Below are 27,599 nucleotides of genomic sequence, written 5' to 3'. Positions count from 1 at the left end.
ACCTCTTTACTGGTAATCGCAAAATAATATTCAGTTTTACCAGTTTCAATAGCTATGATTCTGTTTGTAAAGTAAACACCTGTAGTTATTCTTTATTTGAAGTTTGCTTATTCCACCACCAAAGGCAGTATTACTCTTATCCACAGTGCTTTTATGTTGTTTTAATTATAAATTTATCCGAGGTATTTCAGTATATGTTCTTTAAGGACATATGTACTTGCTGATCATCTTGATTCATACTAACGTTGATATTTTTGGGGGAGGGGCGGATACTGATAAAAGTATATACTATATAAGTTCCAGATCGTTTCCGCCCCCCCCCCCCCCACCCTTCCCCGAAGAGATGCCAGGAAGAAACCAACAGGTCCTACAACACAATGAGCAGATGTACATGCGCTTAAGTGGAAAGACCATGTGACAGAAAAGCGCATCGGACCAGTAGCGTAGCGAGGGGGGAGGGGCGGGTAGGGACATATGTCCCCGGGCGCCGACCTTAGGGGGTGCCAAAATGGGTTGGAAAAATAAATTGAACGGTTGAGGGGGGTGCAAATCGAAATCTTGAGGGGGGGGGGGGTGCAAAATTGAAAGTTTGAGGGGGGGGGTGCAAATCGAAATCTTGAGGGTGGGGTGCAAATCGAAAAAAGTTTGTCCCCGGGCGCCGGGAAGGTTCGCTACGCCTCTGCATCGGACATGCCTAGTGTAAGCCAAGAAGTAGCCTAAAGATCTAGAATCTACTGGCGATAGATAATTTAAAAATGTGATATTTACGGTGATATTTAGTTTGTAGTTTAAGTAATGTGTTTGATGTGTGTGTGTGTGTGTGTGTGCAGAGTTTCTCTTGAGCCCCCCCCCCCCCCCAGAAGAAAGTCTACCCCCCCCTCCCCGAACGAAATAGAATTTATGTAAAAATCATATACTTTTATCAGTGTCCGCCTCCTCCCCCTCCCCGGAAAATGTTGACCGCCCCCCGAAAATATCAATAGCCCCCCCCCCAAAGAAAAAAGTCTGAAAGAAGCACTATGTGCGTGTGTGTGTAGCAGAAAGTGTTTTAAATTGTATTCAATTAATCTCCGAAAAAGGCACTACTATCCTTTAATGGTCGTAGGGGGAGTGGCCTGCATATTCTGCGCCTTAATAGAGGGGATTCCCTAGGCATAGAAAGTAGAAGAAAGGGAATTTCCTCTGTTCTGTTAGCATGGCAATATAAATATCCAGGTTCTAGAACTATACATAATAATTAATTGACGGCCATATGTCAGGGTAGATATTGAACTATAGTGTAGGCAGACTCAACGTTGGCATAGTTAATAATATACTTAGATAATTCGATACAAGTTTTTAATTAAATTTTAATTACTTTACTGAAAATGAGTACATCTAGAATTATCTAGATCTATACTATAAAAATGATGGCTGACTCTAAATTTATATCTAAATGCAAAGCAAAGAGAACAAAAGACCTACCAGAACAAATCAAGAGAGTAGCTCATGTATCTAGTTTTAACTCTAGATTTCAAGGAACAAAGTTTTTGATGATAGTTTTGCTGTGTATATTTACAAATTGTCTCAGTGTCTGCCAAGGATGTACCTACGTTAAGAGAGAAGCTGAAGCAGAATGTGAACCAGGTTTATGCATGGCTGGACAGTATTTCGATGCTACTGAGTCTCAGTGTTATACTTGTCCAGCAGGTAAACATTGTTGGTGCTCAGTTGGATTTGTTGTATAATTAATTAAATAATCTGCTTGGCTTAAAGGTAGCTCAATTACTAATACTACTTGATTACGTATCTACTAAGACACTACTTAGCAGTGTTACTAGGTCTTTTAGCATTAGCCAAGTACTAAACAAAGATACTACTAGTAACTAGGTTTAGCAATAAGACCTGTATCAGTAGGCTAATTAATATATTTATGTGTGTAAGCCTTCTTTAACATTTAACCTATGACATCTATTGACAGCTTATATATAGGGATATATATATATATATATATATATATATATATATATAAATATAAATATAAATATAAATATATATATATATATATATATATATATATATATATATATATATATATATATATATATATATATATATATATATATATATATATATATATATATATTATACGCCCTATAGGCAGTGGCGTAGCGAGTTCGGGTGTCACCAAGTGCGGCACATAATGGTGTCACCCCTCAGAGGCGTAGCGACCCTTTTTGCACCCCCCTCAACCTTTCAATTTGCACACCCCCCTCATACTTTCAATTTGCACCTCTTAAAAGACTATTTAACACTTCAATTAATCACTTAATTAAGTGGAATTATCATTTTTCTCTATATATTTAGCTATTTTTTTGCCTTGGTGTCACCCCCCCCCCTATATGTATATATATATATATATAGTTGTATATATATATATAGTTATATATATAGTTATATATATATATATAGTTATATATATATATATATGTTAACATGTTTCTTAGATTCAAATTGACCCATTCATAATGTTTACAACATTAATTAAAGTTTCTCTTTCGATCCAGTGATCCATTGAGCAGATGAAGTAGAGTTCATATGTTTTTTTGATCTCTGCATATGAAGGGATGGTGTGGTCAGCATTATGGCCAGCTGCCTATACTTTCACTAATATCTGTTAGGTACCCATTAAAGCTGGATAGACTCAGGGATGTCCCACACTTACAATTCCTCTCCGAGATGAGAATTCAAAAGCTTTGAGCTAGCAGCCAAATGCTCTACCATTCAACCACACCAACCCACATTTAAAACATTAATGAAACAAAAATAAGTTAGCTAAAAATTAGCACAATGATTGTTATTTTTTTTTTTAAATCTGTTTCAGGAACATACATGAAAAAGACTTTGCATCAATGTGAAGGATGTAAAGCGTGCACTAAGTTGAATCCTGGAGACAATCTCATTGAAAAATCACCTTGCACATATCAATCTGATGCTGTTTATGTATGTCCTGAAAATTTTTACCAAACTGGTTCAGGTATAGCCCAAAATCATTATTTTTTTCTATAATATAATTTAGAAAATGTTTGCATAAAATAAAATATCTTGCTTGCTCACATTTGTCATTTATATTAACCATTATAATTAAAACATGCCGTAACTGAAATGCAACACTATTTTTTATAACATGATTTTCTTTTACAATAATATATTTCTTGTACGATTAAAGCTAATTGATATTGAGTCTCCTAAGTTTGCATTAAATTTTTTACGACCTTGTTAAAAAAATTTTTTTTCCTGTTGAGGTTTTGAGGTGCTGAACCTTGAATATTACAAACTGATCAATCTTATTTAGTTTGTATTACCAAAAACTGTTCTTTCTTTAGATCTAAGGATTAGGGTCATAAGTGTAAATTGCTTGGAATAGTAGACTTTTAGATTACGCCTAGGTTGTAGATTTACGTATCCTTACAAGGAAAAATTACATTACTAATATTTAGTTGTTATGCTAAGTAGTGCAATTGAACCTAAAATTTAAGAACTGGAAGAAATTCTTTTTAAAAAGAAACTAGCTATGCTAAGCCTGAAAATTAAAGGGACTCTATTTCATGTGCCTTATTGACCATCCATCAAGTCTAGAAAGGGTGCTCTCTTATTTTAAAAACTGAAAGACAATTGTAGGCCTGAATTAATATATCTGATTACATTTTATAAAAAATGTCTTTCTCATCCAACTAACCCTAGCCGTTACAACTGGTACTATTCTGGCATTACAACTGGTCCTACCATGATGTAATATTTAATTGAATAATAAATAACTTGTATATTTTCAGATATTATATACCCACTCCTGCCAAAATGTTCAATGTGTACTATCTGTGACAGTGATGAGGAAGTAGTTGTGGAGTGCAGGCAAGACAAAAACAGAAAGTGTAGAAAAGTGAACACAACTCCAATCGATCAGGTAACATATGAGTTCACTTAATTGAGATTCACTTTTCTAATTAATGTGTTAGCCTACATATTATTATAAATTAATCAAGTGAATAATTGGGATGAAAATTAAAAAAAAAAAAACCTTGATTCAAATTTTTTTTTTTTTTTTTTTAAATTTGCTAATTGAAATCTTCATAAATGTTAACTAAAAATATTTAATAGTTGATAATTTTAAGAAATAATTTTTTTTTTTAAATTTAAAGGTCAATACAGATCATCAAAATATAGTTCCTCCCACAAGCCCACAGGATAAAACCACAAAACCACAAGAAAACTCAGCAGCTAACAAATATCATGTGACTGTCATAATTTACACCACTCTACCTTTTCTTTACTTTACATGGAGGTTGTATTTTTTTAACATTTAAAGCCAAAGGTCCCCATCTTGAGTCATTATTTTTTTCTTCTTTCACTCAATGAATTTCATGCTCCATAAGAGCTAAGTCTCTAATTATTGCACAGTGTCTACTAAGAGACTGTTTTGGTTTTCATTGCTCATTGCTGTTCCATTGTTGCAAGAAATGAAACAAATTATTTGGTTTAACTAAACCCAAAGCATATTGGAGGGGAGTGATATGTATAGGTTCTAAGTTATCAAAGAATATACTGTTGTTGGTATAATGTTGCCATTAAAATTTGTAGAAATGTATATTCATATTTATTAATGAATAAAGGACACATGTTCAATAAGAGAAATAACAAAACAATCTCAGATTTAAAATTTCATTTTTTAAAAAATGCCAATTTACATTTTGTTTAATGTATCAAATGTTAAGTAACATTTTTTTTTTCCGTTTTGGTTCAGCATTTAAAAAAAAAAAAGTAAATTATTTAATGTCAGGTAATTATTTAATAGATGTAGGGGTAACAGCACTGATATTATAATTTGTTGTTTACACACCCAAAAAGTTTATTTGTTATATTGTGTACATGTGCAGTTAGATGTGTTAATACTCAACAAAGAAACCTTCCTAATATTTATGCAACCAGGTAAACCAAAGGCCACCAGTGTTTTTTTTTTTTAATTATTAAATGGAAATGGTTTGTATCTCATGTCTTAATATTGATCTCAAGCTATTTTCTGACAATAGGACCATGATAGATGGGAAACCTTGGTTTTAAAATGCTTAATAAATACCATATGTGCCAGGTCCTCCAATAACCTGAATCAGCAAGGGACGTCGGTGCCTTCCATAATGCCATTCATATTGCCCCCAAACTTGCATTCATATCTTAATACATTTCATATTTTTTGTATGTCGTTTCTTAAAAGAAAAATAAATGCAGCATTGAAATGTCAGAACTTAAACCACTGTATCCAGCATTTCTGTCCCATCACACTAGATTTTAGTGAGGTCATTTAAAAATTAATGTCCAATATCTGATTTATGAAGTTGATGTAGTTCTAGTTTTAGAAAAGAAAGACTTAAATTTTCACAATATTAACACTCACCAGATTATACAGTTCCTTACAATCTCATTATTCAGTGTATACACAAAAATGTATAAAAGTTCATAAACCAACATCCTTTTCTTTTGTCCAGAAGTTTTTTTTAAGATAAAAAGGTCCATTTGTGCTTGCTTGCTGGTTCCCCTTAGAACTAAATTTTGGAGGGTTTTGCAAACTTTCATTAAAAATGTTGATTTTATTATCAATCATACTTTAATTGCCATAACTAATGTTAAATTTAAAAAAAAAAAAGGATTTACTCACATAACTAATATTAATATACTTAGCATAGAAACAATTCCTAATTTTTTACACTTTAGCCTAAATCTGCAAAAAAAAAATGTGCATCTTTTCGTTGTGCCTCTTTCCAGTCACCCATACATTAGCGTACATGAAGAGTGATATTTTACCCATTTTATTGTTAAATGAAAAAAAAATTAAGTAAAAACTATTTTTCAATTCAACACAAATGATTAAACGACATAATTAAATGGCTTTAAAGAATTTTATTAACTGAAGCAAAAACCATAACTTCAGAGTTGCAGTTTTTCAACCATTCAAAAAATTAGTTATTAGTATTACACAAAATATGTGTATGCAGTCTTTGAAATTATGACTATCCAAGTTTGACTTTGTTTACAAATTGCACAAATGTCTTATTATCATAAAGTTACAATGTGAAACATTACCCACAACAGCAAGATCAGGAAATACAGCCCATGACTGCTAGCCCAAAAGACTATAGTTCAGATATTAGACTTGAGGTTAATGAGACTACCTTGTTCTTATGAGCACCTTACAGATTAGAAAATTAAGGTAGCTGACCACAGAACTGACCACATTATCCCTTCGCCTTCATATATCACAAAAACAGATGTACTTTACTTCATCTGCTCTATGTACCACCAATTCCAAAAGGCCAACTTATGTATTTCACAATTTGAAGGGCAGCATGTTACCATTTTTTGATGTTTATGAAGAACCAATTATCTGGTTTTGATGCTCTTTTTTATCTACTGCTGTAACATATATCAGATCATTATTTACCGAATATTAGATACTCAATATATTTGATAATATCTAAGAATGATTATGGCTCAAATGGTGTAAGTTATTATTCTTAGAACATTCTCTTTTATGGTTCATGGAAAAAGGAAGTCGTTTATTTTTGCGTGACATTTAGTGGCACTAACTATAATAGTCTAGTTTTTAAAAAAAAAAAACATTCCATATTTCTAGGTGTAATCTTTCTGCTAGAAAAGATCGTTACATTTGCTTGTCTTTTATCAGTCTCTGTTAGCATACAATTTTTTTTATTTAATGTAATTTTGTGTTTTCATATATATATATATATATATATATATATATATATTTAAAACTCTAAGAAACACTTTCAATCATATATATATATATATATATATAACATGCTATTATTACATATTTAATCCTTTAGTACATTTTTTAAAAGTAACGTTCACTGATATATGTAATTTTTGAAAGCTAAAATTACCAGTAACTCTTTAAAAAGTTTTTTATCAGAAAATTTTTATTTTTCTATTTACAAAAATATTTCTTTGAAATTACCAAGTTTCTCTGGGTGTTACCTTGAATTGTTTGTAGAAATATTGTTGATCACCATTTCATGGTAGATTATACAAATTTCCAATTTTTGTTGAGGTGTTCAGTAGAACAGTGGTAACATATTTTGGGTAAATTTGTTTATAATCATTGTTATTAAATGACACATTCACAAAGCAAGGGAAGATAATTCTTTCAGGGTAGATGTTACGTACAATTTCTTGTATCACTAACAGGCTGTTTAACAACAAAGTAGGGAGCATAAAAATAAAGTCAGTAATTGTTTTTAACAAATTTTATTTTAATTTTTATCACACAAATGTCAAATGAACAAATCAGACATGAAATCTCTGTGCACTGTAAAATATATTTACAAATCTCCATGTGGTCAGTACACTACTTAAACACATGTCAACTTTTGAAGGCAATTTAACAAGCTGTTTTGTATAATTTTTTCATCTGGTTAGTGTCATGCCAGTTTTTATAATTATTCTACTTATGGAGGATTAATGTATAATAATTCTTTGAAAAAAAAAGATGAAAATATACCAAAACAATATTTTAAAACATTAAAATCCTTCACATTAAAGTTGAAAATGTAACTAAATTAGTTCAGCAACTGAGTAAAAATGAATTTTTAATTTGAATGCCACAAACCATTACAGATCTAGAACCAAACCTCTCTGAATTTTTTCAATAAATACAAAATTTTATAAATGCATCGACAATCTTTACAAGCAGTTAACCATACCTTGTGGCAACTCAGTTAACAAAACCAGAACAAGTTATAAAACATTGTAAGCCTACAACTTAAATGTTATTTTATCCAAAGAAAAATTGAAAATAATATTTGTGATGCAAGTTGTTTGTCAAAACAAATGAGCTTGATATTTTTTAATATATTTATTTAATTTTTTTTTTAAATTAAAAATATATAATGTGCTAATGATTGTTCTTATTAATTAATAAAGTAAACCACCTAGCACATGCTCAATTTGACAAAACACAAATTATTTCATATTTCTATATTACCACCATCAGCAACAAGAGTGCCTGAAAACTGTCAAACTAGCCTTTGATTCTGTTAGCTACGCTGATGCAGGTTTCGCAGTTTCTTCTTTGACAACTTTCCATGCCTTGTCTGCCCTCACGGCCTCATTGGCGGGACCCAGGAATGCACAACCATTAGGGATACCTTCAGACTTCAGATACCTGAACAAACAAAAAGAAATAACATAATATAACACATTTAATTAAATATATTGGAGAATAAAATACAAAGCTAGCATACAAAAGTAGTATACACATTTTAAAAAAAACAAAAATAATCCTACTTTTTTAAAACTAATTCTGCTTGGATTTTTAAACAATTTTAAGCTTGATTTACCAACCTGGCAATGTGGAAAAAAAGCCACTGCCTAAATATACCCCCCCCCACCTCTTCAACTTATGTAAGTTTGTATTTACTTACAAATTTGTTACACGTTTCAGGTCCTCTGGTGTTACTCTAAAAAGTCTGTCTCTGTTTTTCTGTCTCATATCATCAGAGATGTCATAGATGAACCTTGTCTGTCCTCTGCTGCCTGGAGGCACAGGCTTGTCAATCTATAACATAAGATACATTTTGTGTAGGATTGAAATGGTCAAATTCTTCAGGCTTGTCTATCTATAATATAAGATACATTTTGTCTAGGATTGAAATGGTGAAAGGCTTGTCTATCTATAACATAAGATACATTTTGTGTAGGATTGAAATGGTCAAATTCTACAGACTTAATCTATAACATAAGATACATTTTGTCTAGGATTGAAATGGTGAATGGCTTGTCTATCTATAACAGTGGTTCCCAACCTTTTTCGAGTGGCGACCCCCTTTATAAAAATTAAGTGACCCGCGACCCCCATAGAATTAAAAAGCCGAAATTAGTATGGAAATTAATTTTCTAGTAGACTTTCAATATCAACTACTCTTGATAACTGTTTTAATACCATGAGTAAAATTGCAAACTATTCACTTAACATTCGCGGTTAATTTTTTTTAAAGTATTTTTTTTTGTTAATGCCAACCTATTTCATTATCTTAATTTTGTTTTTAATCGAAAAATAGTGTTGAAAATCTATTCTCGAAAAGTCAATCAATTTTACGTTTGGGTATGAATGGTGAATACTACACCAAAATTGAGTTTGCATTTTTTATCTTACGCGGAATCATTCTATAAATCAAATAATTCATCTTGTAATTCATCGGGAATGCTGGCAACATCGAGGGAAGAAGAGAATGGATAATGCGTCAATGCAGTTTCTTTTTGTTTTCAGCTCAGATGAATAGCGCTGCAGTTCGTTTTCACTTGATTCAAGATGCCCAGAAATTTCTTCTTTCAAAATTTTAATTATCTCACAATTAGATTCATCTACCACGCTGCAGAGTTTCTCAAATTTACAATATTTCCAAGATTTATTTTCTTCGCCGATTTTGCAGCTTTGCTAAAAATGCCCCGAGATAATCATGGAAAGTGATAATATTCGTTCATTTTCCCTGAAGCTTCAGGTTATGCTTATGTTGATGTTCGAACACATCTGCTAGGTATGATACTCTCTCCAACCACTCTATGTCGTTTTAAGTATACCAAAAGGTCTTGTTTCCTTTGCATTTCTAAGAACAATTTGATTTCAGATTTCAATTCAAAAACACGATTCACACCAATTCGTTTGACAGCCAGCGCACTGTAGTGTAGAAGAGCAGAACCTCGTGATCTTTATTCAGGTCTTTGCTCAGTTCTTTGAAGGCTCCAGATTTTATATAATTTACCACTTATACCAGCAATGGAGTCTTGATGGATTTTGGCGAGGGCAGTGGTTAGGGAGCTAAATCTTTTCTGCTTTCTGAAAGCCCGATTTTGACCTAAACATAGATGGTGCACCATCCGTACAAACCCTCACAGCCGTTTTAACCCATTTTAATCATCCAATTAAAAAAAAAAACACTATTTATTTGCTCCATGCTATCTTCACAAAAGAGCAACTCTTCTTTGCTATCATCTGAATGAATATAGACAAAGACCAGCAACTGCGAACACGAACTCACGTCTGTTGATTTATCAACTTGAAAAGCAAACAATGGTGAAAGCTTAATTTCAATAAAAATGTGTTATTTAACATCTACGGACATGTAAGAATTAACTTTACAATCTTCAACATGCAGCGTTTGATGAGATTTTCTCCTATTGTGTTTGTTTTTGCTTGGGATTTTCCTGTTCGATCAAGTCTCTGACGTTCCGCAACTAGCTTCATACCGACGAAAGAACTCCATATCTTTTTTTTTAGTTTTGAAGATTTCATAAACTCGTGACTGAGAACAACTTTGTACAGTATGCTTTGCTTCTTCTCTGAGCCCTTTCCAGTGTTGTTAGTAAAGCCGAATTTCAAAAAATTCTTCTAAATATTTATGTTTTGTTTCAAATTACTAAGGTTTAGTATACCAGTTGGCGACCCCCCAGACAGCCCTTTGCGACCCCCAGGGGGGTCGCGACCCCCAGGTTGGGAACCCGTGATCTATAATATAAGATACATTTTGTCTAGGATTGAAATGGTGAAAGGCTTGTCTATCTATAACATAAGATACATTTTGTGTAGGATTGAAAGGTCAAATTCTACAGACTTAATCTATAACATAAGATACATTTTGTCTAGGATTGAAATGGTGAATGGCTTGTCTATCTATAATATAAGATACATTTTGTCTAGGATTGAAATGGTGAAAGGCTTGTCTATCTATAACATAAGATACATTTTGTGTAGGATTGAAAGGTCAAATTCTACAGACTTAATCTATAACATAAGATACATTTTGTCTAGGATTGAAATGGTGAATGGCTTGTCTATCTATAACATAAGATACATTTTGCGTAGGATTGAAATGGTCAAATTCTTCAGGCTTGTCTATCTATAAGATACATTTTGTGTAGGATTGAAAGGTCAAATTCTTCAGGCTTGTCTATCTATAAGATACATTTTGCGTAGGATTGAAATGGTCAAATTCTTCAGGCTTGTCTATCTATAAGATACATTTTGTCTAGGATTGAAATGGTCAAATTCTACAGACTTAATCTATAACATAAGATACATTTTGTGTGGGATTGAAAAGGTCAAATTCTACAGACTTAATCTATAACATAAGATACATTTTGTCTAGGATTGAAATGGTGAATGGCTTGTCTATCTATAACATAAGATACATTTTGCGTAGGATTGAAATGGTCAAATTCTTCAGGCTTGTCTATCTATAAGATACATTTTGTGTAGGATTGAAAGGTCAAATTCTTCAGGCTTGTCTATCTATAAGATACATTTTGCGTAGGATTGAAATGGTCAAATTCTTCAGGCTTGTCTATCTATAAGATACATTTTGTCTAGGATTGAAATGGTCAAATTCTACAGACTTAATCTATAACATAAGATACATTTTGTGAAGGATTGAAATGGTCAAATTCTTCAGGCTTGTCTATCTATAACACAAGATACATTTTGCGTAGGATTGAAATGGTGAAGTTTACAGACTTAATCTATAACATAAGATACATTTTGTGTATGATTGAAATGGTGAATGGCTTGTCTATCTATAACATAACATACATTTTGTGTAGGATTGAAATGGTGAAAGGCTTGTCTATCTATAACATAAGATACATTTTGTGTGGGATTGAAATGGTGAATTTTACAGACTTAATCTATAACATAAGATACATTTTGTGTATGATTGAAATGGTGAAAGGCTTGTCTATCTATAACATAAGATACATTTTGTGTGGGATTGAAATGGTGAATTTTACAGACTTAATCTATAACATAAGATACATTTTGTGTATGATTGAAATGGTGAATGGCTTGTCTATCTATAACATAACATACATTTTGTGTAGGATTGAAATGGTGAAATTCTACAGACAATCTATAACATAAGATACATTTTGTCTAGAATTGAAATGGTCAAATTCTTCAGGCTTGTCTATCTATAACACAAGATACATTTTGCGTAGGATTGAAATGGTGAATTTTACAGACTTAATCTATAACATAAGATACATTTTGTGTAGGATTGAAAGGTCAAATTCTACAGACAATCTATAACATAAGATACATTTTGTGTAGGATTGAAATGGTGAAAGGCTTGTCTATCTATAACATAAGATACATTTTGTGTGGGATTGAAATGGTCAAATTCAAAAGACTTTATAACACAAGATACATTTTGCGTAGGATTGAAATGGTGAATGGCTTGTCTATCTATAACATAAGATACATTTTGTGTAGGATTGAAAGGTCAAATTCTACAGACAATCTATAACATAAGATACATTTTGTCTAGAATTGAAATGGTGAAATTCTTCAGGCTTGTCTATCTATAACACAAGATACATTTTGCGTAGGATTGAAATGGTGAATGGCTTGTCTATCTATAACATAAGATACATTTTGTGTAGGATTGAAAGGTCAAATTCTACAGACAATCTATAACATAAGATACATTTTGTCTAGAATTGAAATGGTCAAATTCTTCAGGCTTGTCTATCTATAACATAAGATACATTTTGTGTAGGATTGAAATGGTCAAATTCTTCAGGCTTGTCTATCTATAACATAAGATACATTTTGTGTAGGATTGAAATGGTCAAATTCTTCAGGTTTGTCAATGCCAATAATTTTTTAGATAAAATTTCAATAAAATGTTAACTTTTCTTGTATGAAAAGGGGTGAAAATATACTGATATAAAAAAAGAGAATACCAATCTTAAACAAAATACTTAAGAGAAATTCTATTTAAAAAAAAAAAAAAGAAACTGTGTACAAAGAAAAATACACTTCTGTATAAAATACAGAAAACATTCTAGAGGCATACCTTTTGAAAAACTCCAAGCTTGGCCTCGTCTACATCTTCAGCTGTAAAATCTCCTTTGCTGGCCCACTCCACACAACGTTTGAAGACATCCAGAGTTTTCAGGCTGTTGGGGTCTCTAAACAACAACAAAAACATCATCATTACTAAAATTCCTTTCAACATAGCTATGTGGTTGTAAAAAAAGAGTTTCTCACCGTTCGCAAATTAAAACTAAATTTACTATGAAAAGACAATACAAGGCCAAATTTTGAACATGAAAATCATCAATAAAAGAAAACTGTTTATTTTAAGTGTGTTTTTTATTATTTTAAGTTATGTATAGAAGTAGAAAGATAGTAAAACAATTTTAAAATCAACACTGAGAATTAAAAAGACAAGTTACCCCTATGAAAAAAGGAAGTTACCTGTATGAAAAAAAGCTGAAGACACCCGAACCAAGCTGTGCACCACTGCCATATGCTCCACCCTTCTCTCTATGAAATAAATAATGAAAATATGATACTTTGTGATTTACTCATGTTAGTTGCGTGGAACAATTTTTAACTGAACATAAATAAAACTGAATTTTTGTAAAAAAAATTCAAATAATAATTTAGATAATATAATTTAAAAGAGCATGCAACACAAAATCATTGCATTAAAAAAAAGGAAATAGTTTATATAAATTATGTGTAAACATTTAAACAAAACAATGTTATCTACCTTATCTCTCTATGTAAAAACTTCCTAGTCATGAGGTTGGAAAGCACTGTTAATCTAAGACATAAAAGACACATTTTAATTTTTACTTCACACTGACATAAAAAAAACATTGTTTTAATCACAACTTAAAAAGTACATTTAGTGTAGCCAAAACAAATGACCCTTCAAGTTATCAGTTAGAGAAACAAATCTGTAACACAATTAGTGACAGCATAGAAGTTGTACAAAGAAAAATCTCTTACAGAATCAAAAAGACAGCACAGTAGTTGGACTTACGGTGTGTAGTCTTTATGTGTGTACTGAACCCCAGGAAAACTCTTGGCAACATAATTCACTGTAAATGGGAATTCTAGTTGTGTTTTATGGGAAGTTCCTTTGATTGTGTCAATCTGAAAGTAGATTACACTAAAATTAAAAGACTCATTTTCACTAAGAAATTTCTTTTTTAGAAATCCAAAATAAAAGACACAATATTAAAAAATCAGTACTGAATACTTAATGAAGCTATGTTTTGCTAGGATTGCTACCAAACACTGGTCCAAGGTCATCATACTTACCCAAACCATTATCTTATATCAAAGCATAAAAGCAATACTTGCAAAGAAACCTAACTTAATATTATAATGTAATGAAATGCCATTAAAAGACTTCACACTGAAAACTGATTTTTGGCTCACGTTAGACTTACAGTTTAACTTACCTCTAATGGTAATATTTAAACAAAAAATGTTAAAACAGATCAATGTCAAAATTGTAGGCTACAATTTTGAAAGAATAAAAGTAAAACATTTAAATTTTAAAAATTACAAACAATAAATGTTAAAATAGACCAATTTCAAAGAGTACCTCTGGAAATATGTTTGTCATCTCAGCTTCTCCTTTCAAATTCCCCAAGAATGTTTTGATGGCTTGAACAGACCTATCCATGGCTGTAGGTGTGGCATTTATAGAAATCCTGGCATGGTTGAAAAAAAAATTAAATTAGGTAACAAGTCAGTTAACTGGATTAAAAAAAAGACGTCTATTACCACAACTTAATAAGAGTATGTGCTTAAGGCATGGCTATTACCTCAGGGAGGATTGGTCTAACACCACGTCACCGATTGATTGCAGCTTAGATGTTACGTCGCTGAGATCTGCCTTTTCAGCTATATTTTTCATTGTTTGTACCTGCAAGACATAAACTTCAGATTTGACCATCATTAAGTAAAGTCTTATTTTACTGAAGCCTGTCATGTATGATACAAATATGTTTCTAAACACAGGAAAGAATTTTTTTAACCTCTTCCCAGTTTGTCCATGAGGGAAAACATGGTAAAGCACACAATTGTTACATTTTGATTTTGCTACTGACTCGAGTCAGTAAGATATTCATGAGTCAGATGTTCTTGAGTCATTAAGATGTTCCTGAGCCAGTTCTTCTTTGTTCTTAATTGTAATGTTGAAATGATAATCCTCCTACATAATTAGTTATTAAATGTCAACTTATCAAGAGCCATATAGGCCATTGAATCCGATTTCAGCCTGCTTTTCTTTTTTTGGATTTGTTTCCATAGTCTTTGTCCATCTAAGAACAAACTACAACACAGCAGTTGTTTGATTTTTGGGTTGTCTCTCTTAGATGCTGTCACAAGCTATTAAGCCTCTCCCCTGGGGTTCGAACACTGGACATTTCAGTTCGGCAACCATGAGCTTTAAGTACCCTACCACACAACACCAGTAATGTTCCTCTGTCAGATATTTCATGGTCAGTAATATACTCCTGAGTCAGTAATATAACATGAGCAAATTTAATTAGAAGTAATATTTACATTAATATTAAATATTTAGCAGAGGAAAACAATGTCCAACCTGTGAAAACCCATACATGGTTTCATGTAAAGAAGATGTGATGTTTAAAGTTGAGGCAGCGCTGGAGAGAGCATAGCTGTGTCCATTGTTTGAAAGGCTAGAGGCCAAGTTACTAGCAGCCATTCTGATTAGTGTTGACAGGCGATTGCTGTCTGTGAAATCAGGGCTGTTGGATTCAAATTAGATGTTTTAGTATTATTGGTGAGTTTAGGTATTTAGAGTTTGCAGATTGTGAAGTCAGGGTTGTTGAATTCAAATTAAATATTTTAGTATTATTGGTGAGTTTAGGTATTTAGAGTTCGCAGGTTGTGAAGTCAGGGCTGTTAGATTAAAAATAAATGTTTGTTTAAGGTGATTTTGGGTTTTTAACAGTTGGCATATATTTGATGTGTAAATTGTGGGCTGTTAAAATTAATGGGTAATTCATAAAATACATTATAGATCTTTATAGATTTTTGATGATTTTCTATGTATGTAAATAATTTAAAAAAAAAAAAAAACAGAAAAGACATCTGAAATCAGACAATTGAATTTTATAAATAACCCCAATTTAAACTCAATGTTAAATTAAATTAAGTTTTAGAATTCAACTTTGTAAAAGAGTTTTAAAAATTTAGGATGAGAAAAAAAGGGTAAGAGTAAAAGAGTTTTTATTTTGAAGTAAACACCACAATTCAAGAGTCTCTTTAAAAAAAAAAAAATTAAAAACAAACATCCAAAAGTTACCTGTTGATAATAAATGTCCATAATTCCATCATTTTGTGAAAGTTTTTCTCCAAACAAAAAGATGAAAATAGGACAGCTCTTTGGACACGGCCATCATCAGTGTGGTGGGGTACGATCAAAGGGGAAGCATTCAAGCCTCCTGTGTATAACTCTTGTTGTTGAGAGACCCATAAGTAATCATGTCCCCCTGCTCCAATACTAATGTGAAAGAAAAAAATCTGGTGTTTTAAATGGGGTTTTTGGCTCCAATACTTAGGTATTGGATAAAATAATTTAATTAAAAGTTTACTAAAAATATGTTTTAAAATTATGACTTGGCTCCTATGCTTAAGTGAAAAAAACATAAATAAAAAAAATGTACTTTAAAAAAAGGCTTGTGAAAAATCATGTGCTGGTTGAAATGTTGGTATTATCTTGAGAAAAATGTGATGTTAGAAAAAAAAACCAATTCCCTTTATTTAACTTTATTAAATATCTAGATATTGGTAAAGAAATAAATTCTGATGAAACAATAGGTGATCTAGTATGTTTACCTTGTAATGACGTCACAAAACAGTGGAACATAGGGCATTAAATCCTCTGGGACTGTCTCTAGATTTGATGCCATGCTAATGTAAGAGACGCCATTGGTGGGCTGGATGCAAGCTTGAATGAATGACCCTCCTGAGAAGTGGCAAACATACAAGTTTTTATTTACATCAAGTGTTAAACATGGGGAATGATACACATGTATGGTGATGTAATGTGGATGAAAGGTGTAAACATGTGACGGATCACTGTCTGTGTGCATGTATCCTGCAGCAAGACGTGAGACCGGGTGTGTTGTATGGAGTGAACGAAGGTACACAGGAAACGACTGTTCGAGTGACAGCGGTTGTGTTGTGAGCGAAAGAAAGGAGGTGTGTAGAAATGAATGCGGACGACAGTTGAAGGTTGGGGTGAAAGTAGACCGGTTGATGTGTGGAACTGTAAAGGAAAAATAAAAGAGACTGTTATAACTAGCCTTAATGTGTTGTTAGTGTATTCTATGAGATTCCTTACGCCTTCACAACCTGCCTCTCTACCTGTACTCACCTGTCCCTTCCCCCACTGCATGCCTCTCTGCCTGTACTTACCTGCCTCTCTACCTGTACTTACCTGCCTCTATACCTGTCCTCACCTGTCCCTTCCCCCACTGCATGCCTCTCTGCCTGTACTTACCTGCCTCTCTACCTGTACTTACCTGCCTCTATACCTGTCCTCACCTGTCCCTTCCCCCACTGCATGCCTCTCTGCCTGTACTTACCTGCCTCTATACCTGTCCTCACCTGCCCCTTCCCCCCACTACCAGCGTCTCTACCTGTACTCACCTGTCCCTTCCCCCACTGCATGCCTCTCTGCCTGTACTTACCTGCCTCTATACCTGTCCTCACCTGCCCCTTCCCCCCACTACCAGCGTCTCTACCTGTACTCACCTGTCCCTTCCCCCACTGCATGCCTCTCTGCCTGTACTTACCTGCCTCTATACCTGTCCTCACCTGCCCCTTCCCCCCACTACCAGCGTCTCTACCTGTACTCACCTGTCCCTTCCCCCACTGCATGCCTCTCTGCCTGTACTTACCTGCCTCTATACCTGTCCTCACCTGCCCCTTCCCCCCACTACCAGCGTCTCTACCTGTACTCACCTGTCCCTTCCCCCACTGCATGCCTCTCTGCCTGTACTTACCTGCCTCTATACCTGTCCTCACCTGCCCCTTCCCCCCACTACCAGCGTCTCTACCTGTACTCACCTGTCCCTTCCCCCACTGCATGCCTCTCTGCCTGTACTTACCTGCCTCTATACCTGTCCTCACCTGCCCCTTCCCCCCACTACCAGCGTCTCTACCTGTACTCACCTGTCCCTTCCCCCACTGCATGCCTCTCTGCCTGTACTTACCTGCCTCTATACCTGTCCTCACCTGCCCCTTCCCCCCACTACCAGCGTCTCTACCTGTACTCACCTGCTTCTCTTATCTCTATCACCTCTGGCTTGATTGTCTTACTGATCTCACTGACTTTCAAGGATGGTAAACATGAAATATCCTCTTTAAGGTTTTGTAATCCTTGGAGCTCTAGACCTAAGAGTAGAACGAATATATTGTGTACTGCACCCAAGTAAGATTTGCTTATTATTACTGCAGCACTAAGTCCATATTGTAAATACTGTGGCCTATCAAATTTTTCTATATAAACTAGTAATAGAATAATAAACCAGCTGAAATTATGCAACTATTTTAAATGTCCGAGTTAACATAATTCTTTACCAGGAACAAAACTTTCCAGCCAAGAGCAATAGTTTGACATAGAAACAAACAAAAGGGTTATAACAAAAGAACTATAACATTCTATCGCATTAACCAACTTCAAGTAAAAAACTCACAGTACAAAAGAGCTATTCACAACAGAAAGACAGAAAAAAGGTATAAAACACTGATATTTTGTCATGTTTAGTCACCTCTCTGAAGCAGAGATTCCTTCTCAGCATCATTGAGTTTGGTAACAATTTGATCTAGCCTGTCTTTCTCACTCTGGTCTCTTTTGCTGGCGTAGGTGTCTTCTGGGTGCATTGTTAGGGTCAGCTTGTGGGGGTTGTCCTGTGTAAACAGAGAACAGTTTTTACCTTCTCATCATAGAGAGCGATCAAGCTAGTTCAAACATTACACACATTTTTTTAAATTGAATAAGCTTAGCCATTTTGAATAAGGTTAATTAAAAGACTTAAATAGCTTTTTTTTTATAAGCCATTTAAAAAATATAGCAATATATTTTAAAAATAAAAAAACAACTAATTACCTATTGTAATTAGGAAAAATGATCGATTGTTTTAAAACAATTTTGCTAAGTTAGTTAAGCAATGCTTTGAACCCTAGTTTGATCATATATTGTATAAAGCTGAATTTTAAACCAAAAAAACATTATTGACAAATATGGAACAGTAAAAGAAAGAAAGTAAAATTATATTAAAAACTAAAAGATATTTTAGCCCGACCTTGAGTAACAGCTTGACCTGCTCCTGTAAAAACTTGGGGTTCTTTCTCAAATCATCTTTGAACCTCTTCAGAATACTTTCTATTTTCATGCTTTCAACTGGGTCACCATTATGGTTCCAAACACTGGCCAGAGCCTATACATGGTTAGAGAGAGATACACAACTTTAATGCTACACAAGTCGAATGTTGTATAGAGCCTGGACATGGTTAGAGATACACAACTTTAATACTACACAAGTCAATGTTGTATAGAGCCTGGACATGGTTAGAGAGAGATATACAATTTACAGTACACTAGTTTTCAATTTTGACTGAATCTAGTAAACCAAATTGGTGATTCCAATGACCTCAGCGATTTTCACCTGTCCTCCACTCCACCCCCCCCCCCCCCCCCCCCAAATCACCTTGACAAACTCCAATCCATGTTAAATGAAAATTAAACCTTTGCAAGTTTGAAGGAAAGTACACAAAATACTTCCTCCTTCTGAACACCCCCCCCCCCCCCAAAAAAAAAGATACCAGTTACCCACTTGTCATTATAAAAAATATAAACTTACCTGTGTTAACTTGAAACCGAAGTTGCTAGTTTCATGTTTTCTACCCAGTTCAATCTGGTGTAAGAAAGCTTCAATCCTTTTCTTGTCAAACCCTTCACTAAAACAAAATAAAAAATACATTAAAAAGCTTCACTATCAAAACCTTATATTTTTTATGCTTCTTATATGTGATTCAATATGAAATTAATTTGTCAAGACACTATTATCAAGCAAAACTTACATGATAACTTAAAACTAAAAAAAAAACTAATATAAAATCACATGAACAAAATGTCAAATGCTCCATGCAATGCGAGTTTGTCCAGATACAACTAACCCAACTAACCTGATAACTTTCTGGATAGTTTATTCGTCAAGATACAACTAACCATCCCAACTAACCTGATAACTTTGCCAATAGTTTCATCAATTATTTTAAGCACCTCCTCAACATCATCTGGTTTGATGTTTGAAAGCCCAACAGAAAACACAGCCTCCCTGGTATCTGACTGATAGCTAAAATATCAGAAAATACATTACCTCTAACAAACACACAACAAAAGTTAAAGTTTACAAAAAGACTTCTAGAAACCAACACAGCAAATGTTATTTTTACTACAAGCCATAACTGGTAAACAATTAACTTTCTATGATGTTTGCAAATTTAAATAAAAATACATTTAACTAAGTGCTTATGTTTACAAAAAGGTCATACTTAAATTGATTATGCTAGGCATTTTTGTAAAAATATAGATACATCACTTATTTAGCAATATGCTAATCAGCCCTACCCTACTCATATTTATTACCTATTGCTAATATATAAAAGAAAATTTTAAATCTTTGGCTTTAAGAGTTAATTAACTATTAACATATTTTTTTACAGTAAGTTGTTATAATAAACTTCCAGTTAGCATCTAATTATATAAATCCTTTGTCTCAACTACAAAAGATGATAATCTAATTACTGAACATTATAGTAATTGATTTACAATTTATCCTGCAGTTTGAATAACTGAATGCTAATCCTCTGCCCATCTACAACAAAAGATTATAATCTAACCACTGAACATTAAAGTAAGTGATTTACCCTGTGGTTGGAGCATAGTCACTGCCAATGTTGGGCTCCAGTAGAGCTCTGTAAAATGGTGAGGTCTCCCCCTCTGTCAATAGGTGGCCCAAGAAACTGCCCACAAAGTTTTCATAGGGGTCTTTTATACTGTGGATACACAAAGTTTTCATAGGGGTCTTTTATACTGTGGTTACAGTTTTAATAGGGGTCTTCTATACTGTGGATACATAAGGTTTTTATAGGGGTCTTTTATACTGTGGATACACAAAGTTTTCATAGGGGTCTTTTAGACTGTGGATACACAGTTTTCATAGGGGTCTTTTATACTGTGGATACACAAAGTTTTCATAGGGGTCTTTTATACTGTGGATACACAAAGTTTTCATAGGGGTCTTTTATACTGTGGATACACAAGGTTTTCATAGGGGTCTTTTATACTGTGGATACACAAGGTTTTCATAAGGGTCTTTTATACTGTGGATATACAAGGTTTTCATAGGGGTCTTTTATACTGTGGATACACAAGGTTTTCATAAGGGTCTTTTATACTGTGGATACACAAAGTTTTCATAGGGGTGTTTTATACTGTGGATACACAAGGTTTTCATAAAGGGTCTTTTATACTGTGGATACACAAGGTTTTCATAGGGGTCTTTTATACTGTGGATACACAACATTTACTACAGGGTTTTTTTATACTGTGGATACACAAGGTTTTAATAGGGGTCTTTTATACTGTGGATACACAACATTCACTACAGGGGTTTTTTATACTGTGGATACACAAGGTTTTAATAGGGGTCTTTTATACTGTGGATACACAAGGTTTTCATAGGGGTCTTTTATACTGTGGATACACAACATTTACTACAGGGGTTTTTTATACTGTGGATACACAAGGTTTTCATAGGGGTCTTTTATACTGTGTATACACAAGGTTTTTATAGGGGTCTTTTATACTGTGGATACATAAGGTTTTCATAGGGGTCTTTTATACTGTGGATACACAAAGTTTTCATAGGGGTCTTTTAGACTGTGGATACACAGTTTTCATAGGGGTCTTTTATACTGTGGATACACAAAGTTTTCATAGGGGTCTTTTATACTGTGGATACACAGTTTTCATAGGGGTCTTTTATACTGTGGATACACAAAGTTTTCATAGGGGTCTTTTATACTGTGGATACACAGTTTTCATAGGGGTCTTTTATACTGTGGATACACAAAGGTTTTCATAGGGGTCTTTTATACTGTGGATACACACAAAGTTTTCATAGGGGTCTTTTATACTGTGGATACACAGTTTTCATAGGGGTCTTTTATACTGTGGATACACAAAGTTTTCATAGGGGTCTTTTATACTGTGGATACACATTTACAACAAGTGTATTTTATACTGTGGATACGTATCATTTACTACAAGGGTATTTTATACTGTGGATACATTACATTTTCAACACTGGTCTTTTATACTGTGGATTCCTAACATTTTCAACAGAGGTCTTATACTGTGGATACACAACAGTTTTCATGGAGGACTTATACTTTGGACACATATCAAAACCAGGCTATTGATATGGCAATTTAACAGGCCATTAACTTTTAGTTTTGCAGACATGGGAAAGAATGTGTAAAGAGAAGATCAAGCATTTTATGCTCAAAAATGTTGATAATGTAAACAATAGTACTGTGGCAATATATGAGTATTAAATAAATTGTTATAGAAACCAACAACTCATTAAAAATGCTGAGTGTTATTAATTGAAACCAATTAGCAAAACACAATTTTAATATGAATATTTAAAAAAAAACACCAACTACAAAGATATAGCTTAACAAAGTTATAAACATATAGTGCAAGTACTCATTGATTATTTAGTAAAGTGCTACTTACTCTGCTAACAAATAGCTCACAGATACTGTACTTTGTTTTTCTGGATCTGCTGCCATTGGGTCAGGAGGGCAGTATATGGTTTTGGATTTCTTTCAGAAAAGATAAGAGCTCTTAATTACAATTGTTTTAAACAAAGGGTAATCAATGGAGTAAAGTTAACATGATGTAGCCACAACAGTTATTAAAACTGTAGGTTATTGGGTGTATGTTGTGGACAGTAAAATGCTAACACCCAATAAATTTAATTAAATAAGATTTAAAAAAAATAAACATCTGAACTAAACAAATGCTTGTTTTTAACAAAGCATGAGAGCCTTAAAATTTCTTAGACTAGATGATGACTAATCTACTAACCTAAATGGACGAGATTAGTAAAAAATATAACTAGATCACTAATTAACAGTTGAACAAAAGCCAGACTTACGGGCTGGTCCCATCTGGGTTCTTTAGGAACTTCTGCACTGGGCGCGATCTTGTCAAATCTACCGATGTATCCATTGATGAACTCCAGGTGGTTCTCTAGTGGAAAATTTCCATAAGTGAAAAATCTGAAGGATAATATTAATGAAGATACATGGTAAAAATTAATACTTTGTAACAGACTTTAATAATTAAATTATAATTAACCGCAAAATGTAATTTATTAGTATTGATCTAGCATTAGTGAACCATTAAGAAATTAACAAGCATTATTTTTAACAGCATGATTACAGTTATGTTAAAAATGTTGATATAAAGTTAATGAAAAGACAAAAAAACTTAAATAAATGCTCTCAGATAAACGTAAAAAAAAAAGAATTCAAAACTTGAATGGTGAAATTTTTTAATGAAATTTAAGCCTTCAACAAAGCACACTGACCTGGCATTACTAGGGTGGTAATGGGTAGAATGGAATTCTTTAAGTTGTTGATATGTTAGTTCTGGTATATGAGCAGGGTCTCCCCCAGATACCACACCATAGGTATGACTGGGTAACAGAGAGCTCAAAGCCTCTTGGCAATAAACATTTTGAGAATTGGACTGGAAGTAAAAAAAAAAATGAAAATATTTCCCCTTAGGAATATAAATACTTGTAATCTATTTAAATAGGAACAGCATGGTCAAATGGTAGAGTGTTTAGTTGCTAGCCCAAAGATCTTGAGTTTGGATTTCGGTTCAGACTTCTTACTGTAGGAGATCTCTGAGTCAACCCAGCTTTGATGGGTACATGACATATTTTGGGGAAAGAAAAAGCAGCAGAGCATAGTGCTGACCACACCATCCTTTCATATGCTGTGGTCAAGAAACATATGAACTCTACTTCATCTGCACAAAGGATCATTAGGTCTAAAGATCTTAACTTTACTTTGCTTTTAATCTATTTAAACATTCAATTATAGCAAGATAGAAGTGTTAAAAAATGGATGCTTACAAAAACACCTTTCATTTCATTGTAAACTACTCCTTTAAATATAATAGGTGAAGATGCATTTCCTGGTTCTGTATGTTCAATTCTCCAACCTTCCTGGCTAAAAAAGATAAAAAGACATATTCTTTTTCTAAAACATTAAAAAAGTCTTTATTAAATTTTATAGTTCTGCTGTAACTATCATAAAATAAGGTAAATCAAATATTTATAAATATACAGCACAGTGAATAACACAACTGAGTAATTATACTGTACAAGAGCTGTAAAGTTTGACTGGAAATAAGCAAGCCCTATACACTGTGACTAGGTATTATCCTTACCAAAAATCTAGCTCTCTGACTAATGGGAAAAATGCTGCATCCATATACACAGACAACAAATTTTTGAAGTCTTTCTCATTCTGGCTAGAAAAGGGATACATGGTCCAGTCGTATGCTGCAAAATAAAAAGGTTTACAGTACTGGAGTTAAACACACACAAAAGCACACTGAAAATTCATTTACTGCAGCAATGTTTTTTCTACTAACGTTTGAGGAGATTTTCAGTTAACATACATCTAAGTCAATCTTTTTTTGGTTGTAATACTTTAAATAAAGTAAAATAAGTTATCAAGGTAATTAAATGAATAGTAAAGTTACAACAAAATGAATGAGAGTATATACAATACCTGTTAAGGCATTCATAAATGTGGCCAAAGACCTGCTTAACATTTTGAAAAATGGATCTCTGACTGGAAAACGTTCAGACCCACAGAGGACAGTGTGCTCTAAAATGTGCGGGACACCTGTACTATCCAGGGGGGTTGTCCTAAAAGTTACACTGGAAAAGAAAGATGATGAGCTATAACAAACAACAGAGACAGCAGTAAGTTAAATTTCACACCAATTTATATATTAATGTATATAGTAAAACAGTAGTGGTCATTAGAAATATACAAAAAATATATAACATAAATACTTGTAACAGACAAAATTGCTAATTAAAAATATTATTAATGGTGATTACACTGACCTAAATGCATTATTGTCATCATCCCTAGCAGCATGTAAATGTTGAGCACCAGTCTTATCATGGGTGAGCATAACAGCAGTGATGAAAAAGTCAGGGACTTCTTCAACCTGATTCACATTAAATACATTTGTTTATGATAAAATAAAGTAAGTACTAAGAAAGTAAAAGTTCTGGAAAAGCAAATGAGTAAAGTTTAAAATGTATTTCAAATGTATACCTTTTCGACTGTGTAGCCATGAAGCTTGTCACCAGGTTTCAATGCTCTGACACGTTTGTTTACCTCGTCACTAAGCCAGCGGACATTTCTTGTTCTAATAAAGTAAAATGTTGATTAATTAAACTTTAATAGATTTAAAAAAATTTTTAACTTGTTCCAGTGCAAAGTATATTCATTCAAGTTAACTGAACACTAGATTTAACAAGGCCCAAACTGACTTCAATTCAGGGTTGATGAAGATCTATTCTGCTAAACATAATATTTTTAATTGTGGTAAAACAGATAATGTAATCTAGACTTTTAAGAATGCTGTGAGGAAATATATCTTAGGAATGAATGTATAGGGCCTAAATCTAAAAGTTACATGTATTATGTATTAATAAATAACTTCAAAAAACTTATTTATATTAAGAGTGTGATTGAAGTGATTTTGCCAGGTACATCAGTCCCCACCCATTTTTACCTTTTCTGTTTTGGATTGTTGATTATTTTTTAAAGGCATCGTTATGTCGTAATAAACGAAGAATTTCATGGCTGAGCTAGATTAAACAATTGTGACTAATTTATTATAATTATTGAGAGGGTGGAGTTTTTCCAGTTGTGGCAGAGTTGTAGAAAGTTTGATTATATATATAGCTGTAATGTTTCGTTATGAACATATGGTATATATTCTTTCTACGGGGATCGCCTCTTCTTATGTACGCCTGGTACAGAGTGGAATCAACACAAAAGGTCCAATTCAATATAATACACTTCTTTATTTATACATCAAATCGACTTCTACCATAATTACGCCTTAAACACATGACTATCTACTATCACTAAATGACTGCACCTAAAACTTGACTTCTCCCTACACGCTTTTATGACCATCCCTACTACTACCTACATTCTAACTCTTACATCTTTCCCGCCCCTAGCGCTACCTATCTCTAACTGCTGACCCACGCTTCAGTGGTCAACTGACAGTCTCACGTGACCTGTCATCTCCTGTAATTCTATTCGTCTACCTGACTACGCTATGCTCTGTTTGTTCTATCTTCTGCTTGACATCCATAACTTAACTTGAGTCATCACAATTATTTTATTATATACTTGTGGGAAAGAGGAATTAGCAGTGGTTACCTGTTACTGTTAATATAAATCTAGTTCTTGTTAAACTACTTTACTTTAAGATACTTTCTTTGTAACAGACTTTCGCTCATGCAGCTCAGCACTCAATCTCATGAAACAAACCACAAAGACTAGGTCACACGCACGTGATTCTTATTAACTATTATAAAAATGAGTTTAGGCTTCTTTAATTAGCCAATAACTATAAAATCTTTAATTTCAATATTCAAGTACTTGAAAAAATAGATAATCTATGCCATTTTTTACAAGCGCTTTCAAAACGACGAGGGGCGGGGGGAATATAAGTTACGGCTGATTCTAGCCGGAAAAGGCAAATGCGTAGGCCTATGTAACTATTTTTTTCGTATTTTGCTACTTTTTGTTCAATTACTAATCTCACAAGCATTTAATAATTACTTATTATCCTATCAATTTGATATATGAAAAACCATTATTACAAAAACAAAAAAAAACACAGCAAAAAAAGCGCAACCGCTCAATCACATGGTACAGAAAGCGCTGACAGAAGAATAAGTCTAAAAGTAAAAGGGTAAATACTAAATTGTGCCTATTGCGCAGCTATAAGGTCAGTTTGCATGCACAGAACTATTGCGTTCCACATCTCCTGCCACCCAGTCTAGGGCCTTGGTGAGACTGGATAGTGGATAAGCCTCAGTACTGAGTCAGTAGTGCCGAAATGGAAGTAATGAAATCAAACCTTGAGTTTAGGCCTAATTGACAACTAATTGTTATTATTGTCCATACTGGCGAAATTCATTTTTGTGTTTAAAAAATCATATAAGTTAGTTATTTAATACTTTTAACTAGATCTAGAGAATCTAGATCTAGACTCTAGATCTAGATCTACATTCTAATCACTCTTCAATCGCACAAAAATGAGAAAAACCAAACAATTTGAAACAAACTTGCCTGGAGAATTTTGTTGATGCATTGACTTTTACAAGATTTGCCACAGCAAACCCTGCCCTTTTAATTAGTTGCATATTTGCAATACTTATTATAAACGATAATACACTCGATTTTAGTAATATACTTTAAAGAAATAATTAATCTTAGCCTGCGCTCTTTGGCAAAGTCATTTCCTGACGAAATAAGCCATGGAGGTCGCCATCTTACTAATGGTAAATTAATTTTCCACAAT

The 27,599-nt window shown here is 33.3% G+C and overlaps 2 protein-coding genes across 2 annotated transcripts; one reads left to right on the top strand and one right to left on the bottom strand.

The window, feature by feature from the left end:
* The first annotated feature begins 1,216 nt into the window (after positions 1-1,216).
* LOC131947767 (tumor necrosis factor receptor superfamily member 1A-like) lies at positions 1,217-4,995 on the top strand. The gene is made up of 4 exons (XM_059309063.1): positions 1,217-1,689; positions 2,864-3,016; positions 3,813-3,943; positions 4,179-4,995. Exons 1-4 carry the CDS (start codon positions 1,407-1,409, stop codon positions 4,341-4,343), a joined length of 732 nt encoding a protein of 243 aa, XP_059165046.1. The 5' UTR covers positions 1,217-1,406; the 3' UTR covers positions 4,344-4,995.
* A 3,028-nt stretch (positions 4,996-8,023) lies between these two features.
* On the bottom strand, positions 8,024-27,580 carry LOC131947764 (presequence protease, mitochondrial). The gene is made up of 26 exons (XM_059309061.1): positions 27,368-27,580; positions 25,325-25,418; positions 25,108-25,214; positions 24,764-24,915; positions 24,417-24,531; positions 24,100-24,196; positions 23,548-23,708; positions 23,113-23,236; positions 22,689-22,777; positions 20,813-20,941; positions 20,125-20,238; positions 19,744-19,840; positions 19,186-19,320; positions 18,652-18,790; positions 18,158-18,274; positions 16,712-16,841; positions 16,179-16,376; positions 15,453-15,618; positions 14,671-14,771; positions 14,448-14,556; positions 13,878-13,990; positions 13,602-13,655; positions 13,304-13,372; positions 12,900-13,014; positions 8,475-8,608; positions 8,024-8,215 (listed from the first exon to the last, which is right to left on the bottom strand). Exons 1-26 carry the CDS (start codon positions 27,439-27,441, stop codon positions 8,092-8,094), a joined length of 3,057 nt encoding a protein of 1,018 aa, XP_059165044.1. The 5' UTR covers positions 27,442-27,580; the 3' UTR covers positions 8,024-8,091.
* Positions 27,581-27,599: the final 19 nt, after the last annotated feature.

Source organism: Physella acuta, unplaced genomic scaffold (assembly GCF_028476545.2).
Source record: "Physella acuta isolate Inbredline_101_S28 unplaced genomic scaffold, ASM2847654v3 ptg000606l, whole genome shotgun sequence".
Lineage (NCBI taxonomy): Eukaryota > Metazoa > Mollusca > Gastropoda > Physidae > Physella > Physella acuta.
The sequence above is the reverse complement of the archived record's forward strand: the minus strand, read 5'-3'. Positions and strand labels throughout refer to the sequence as shown.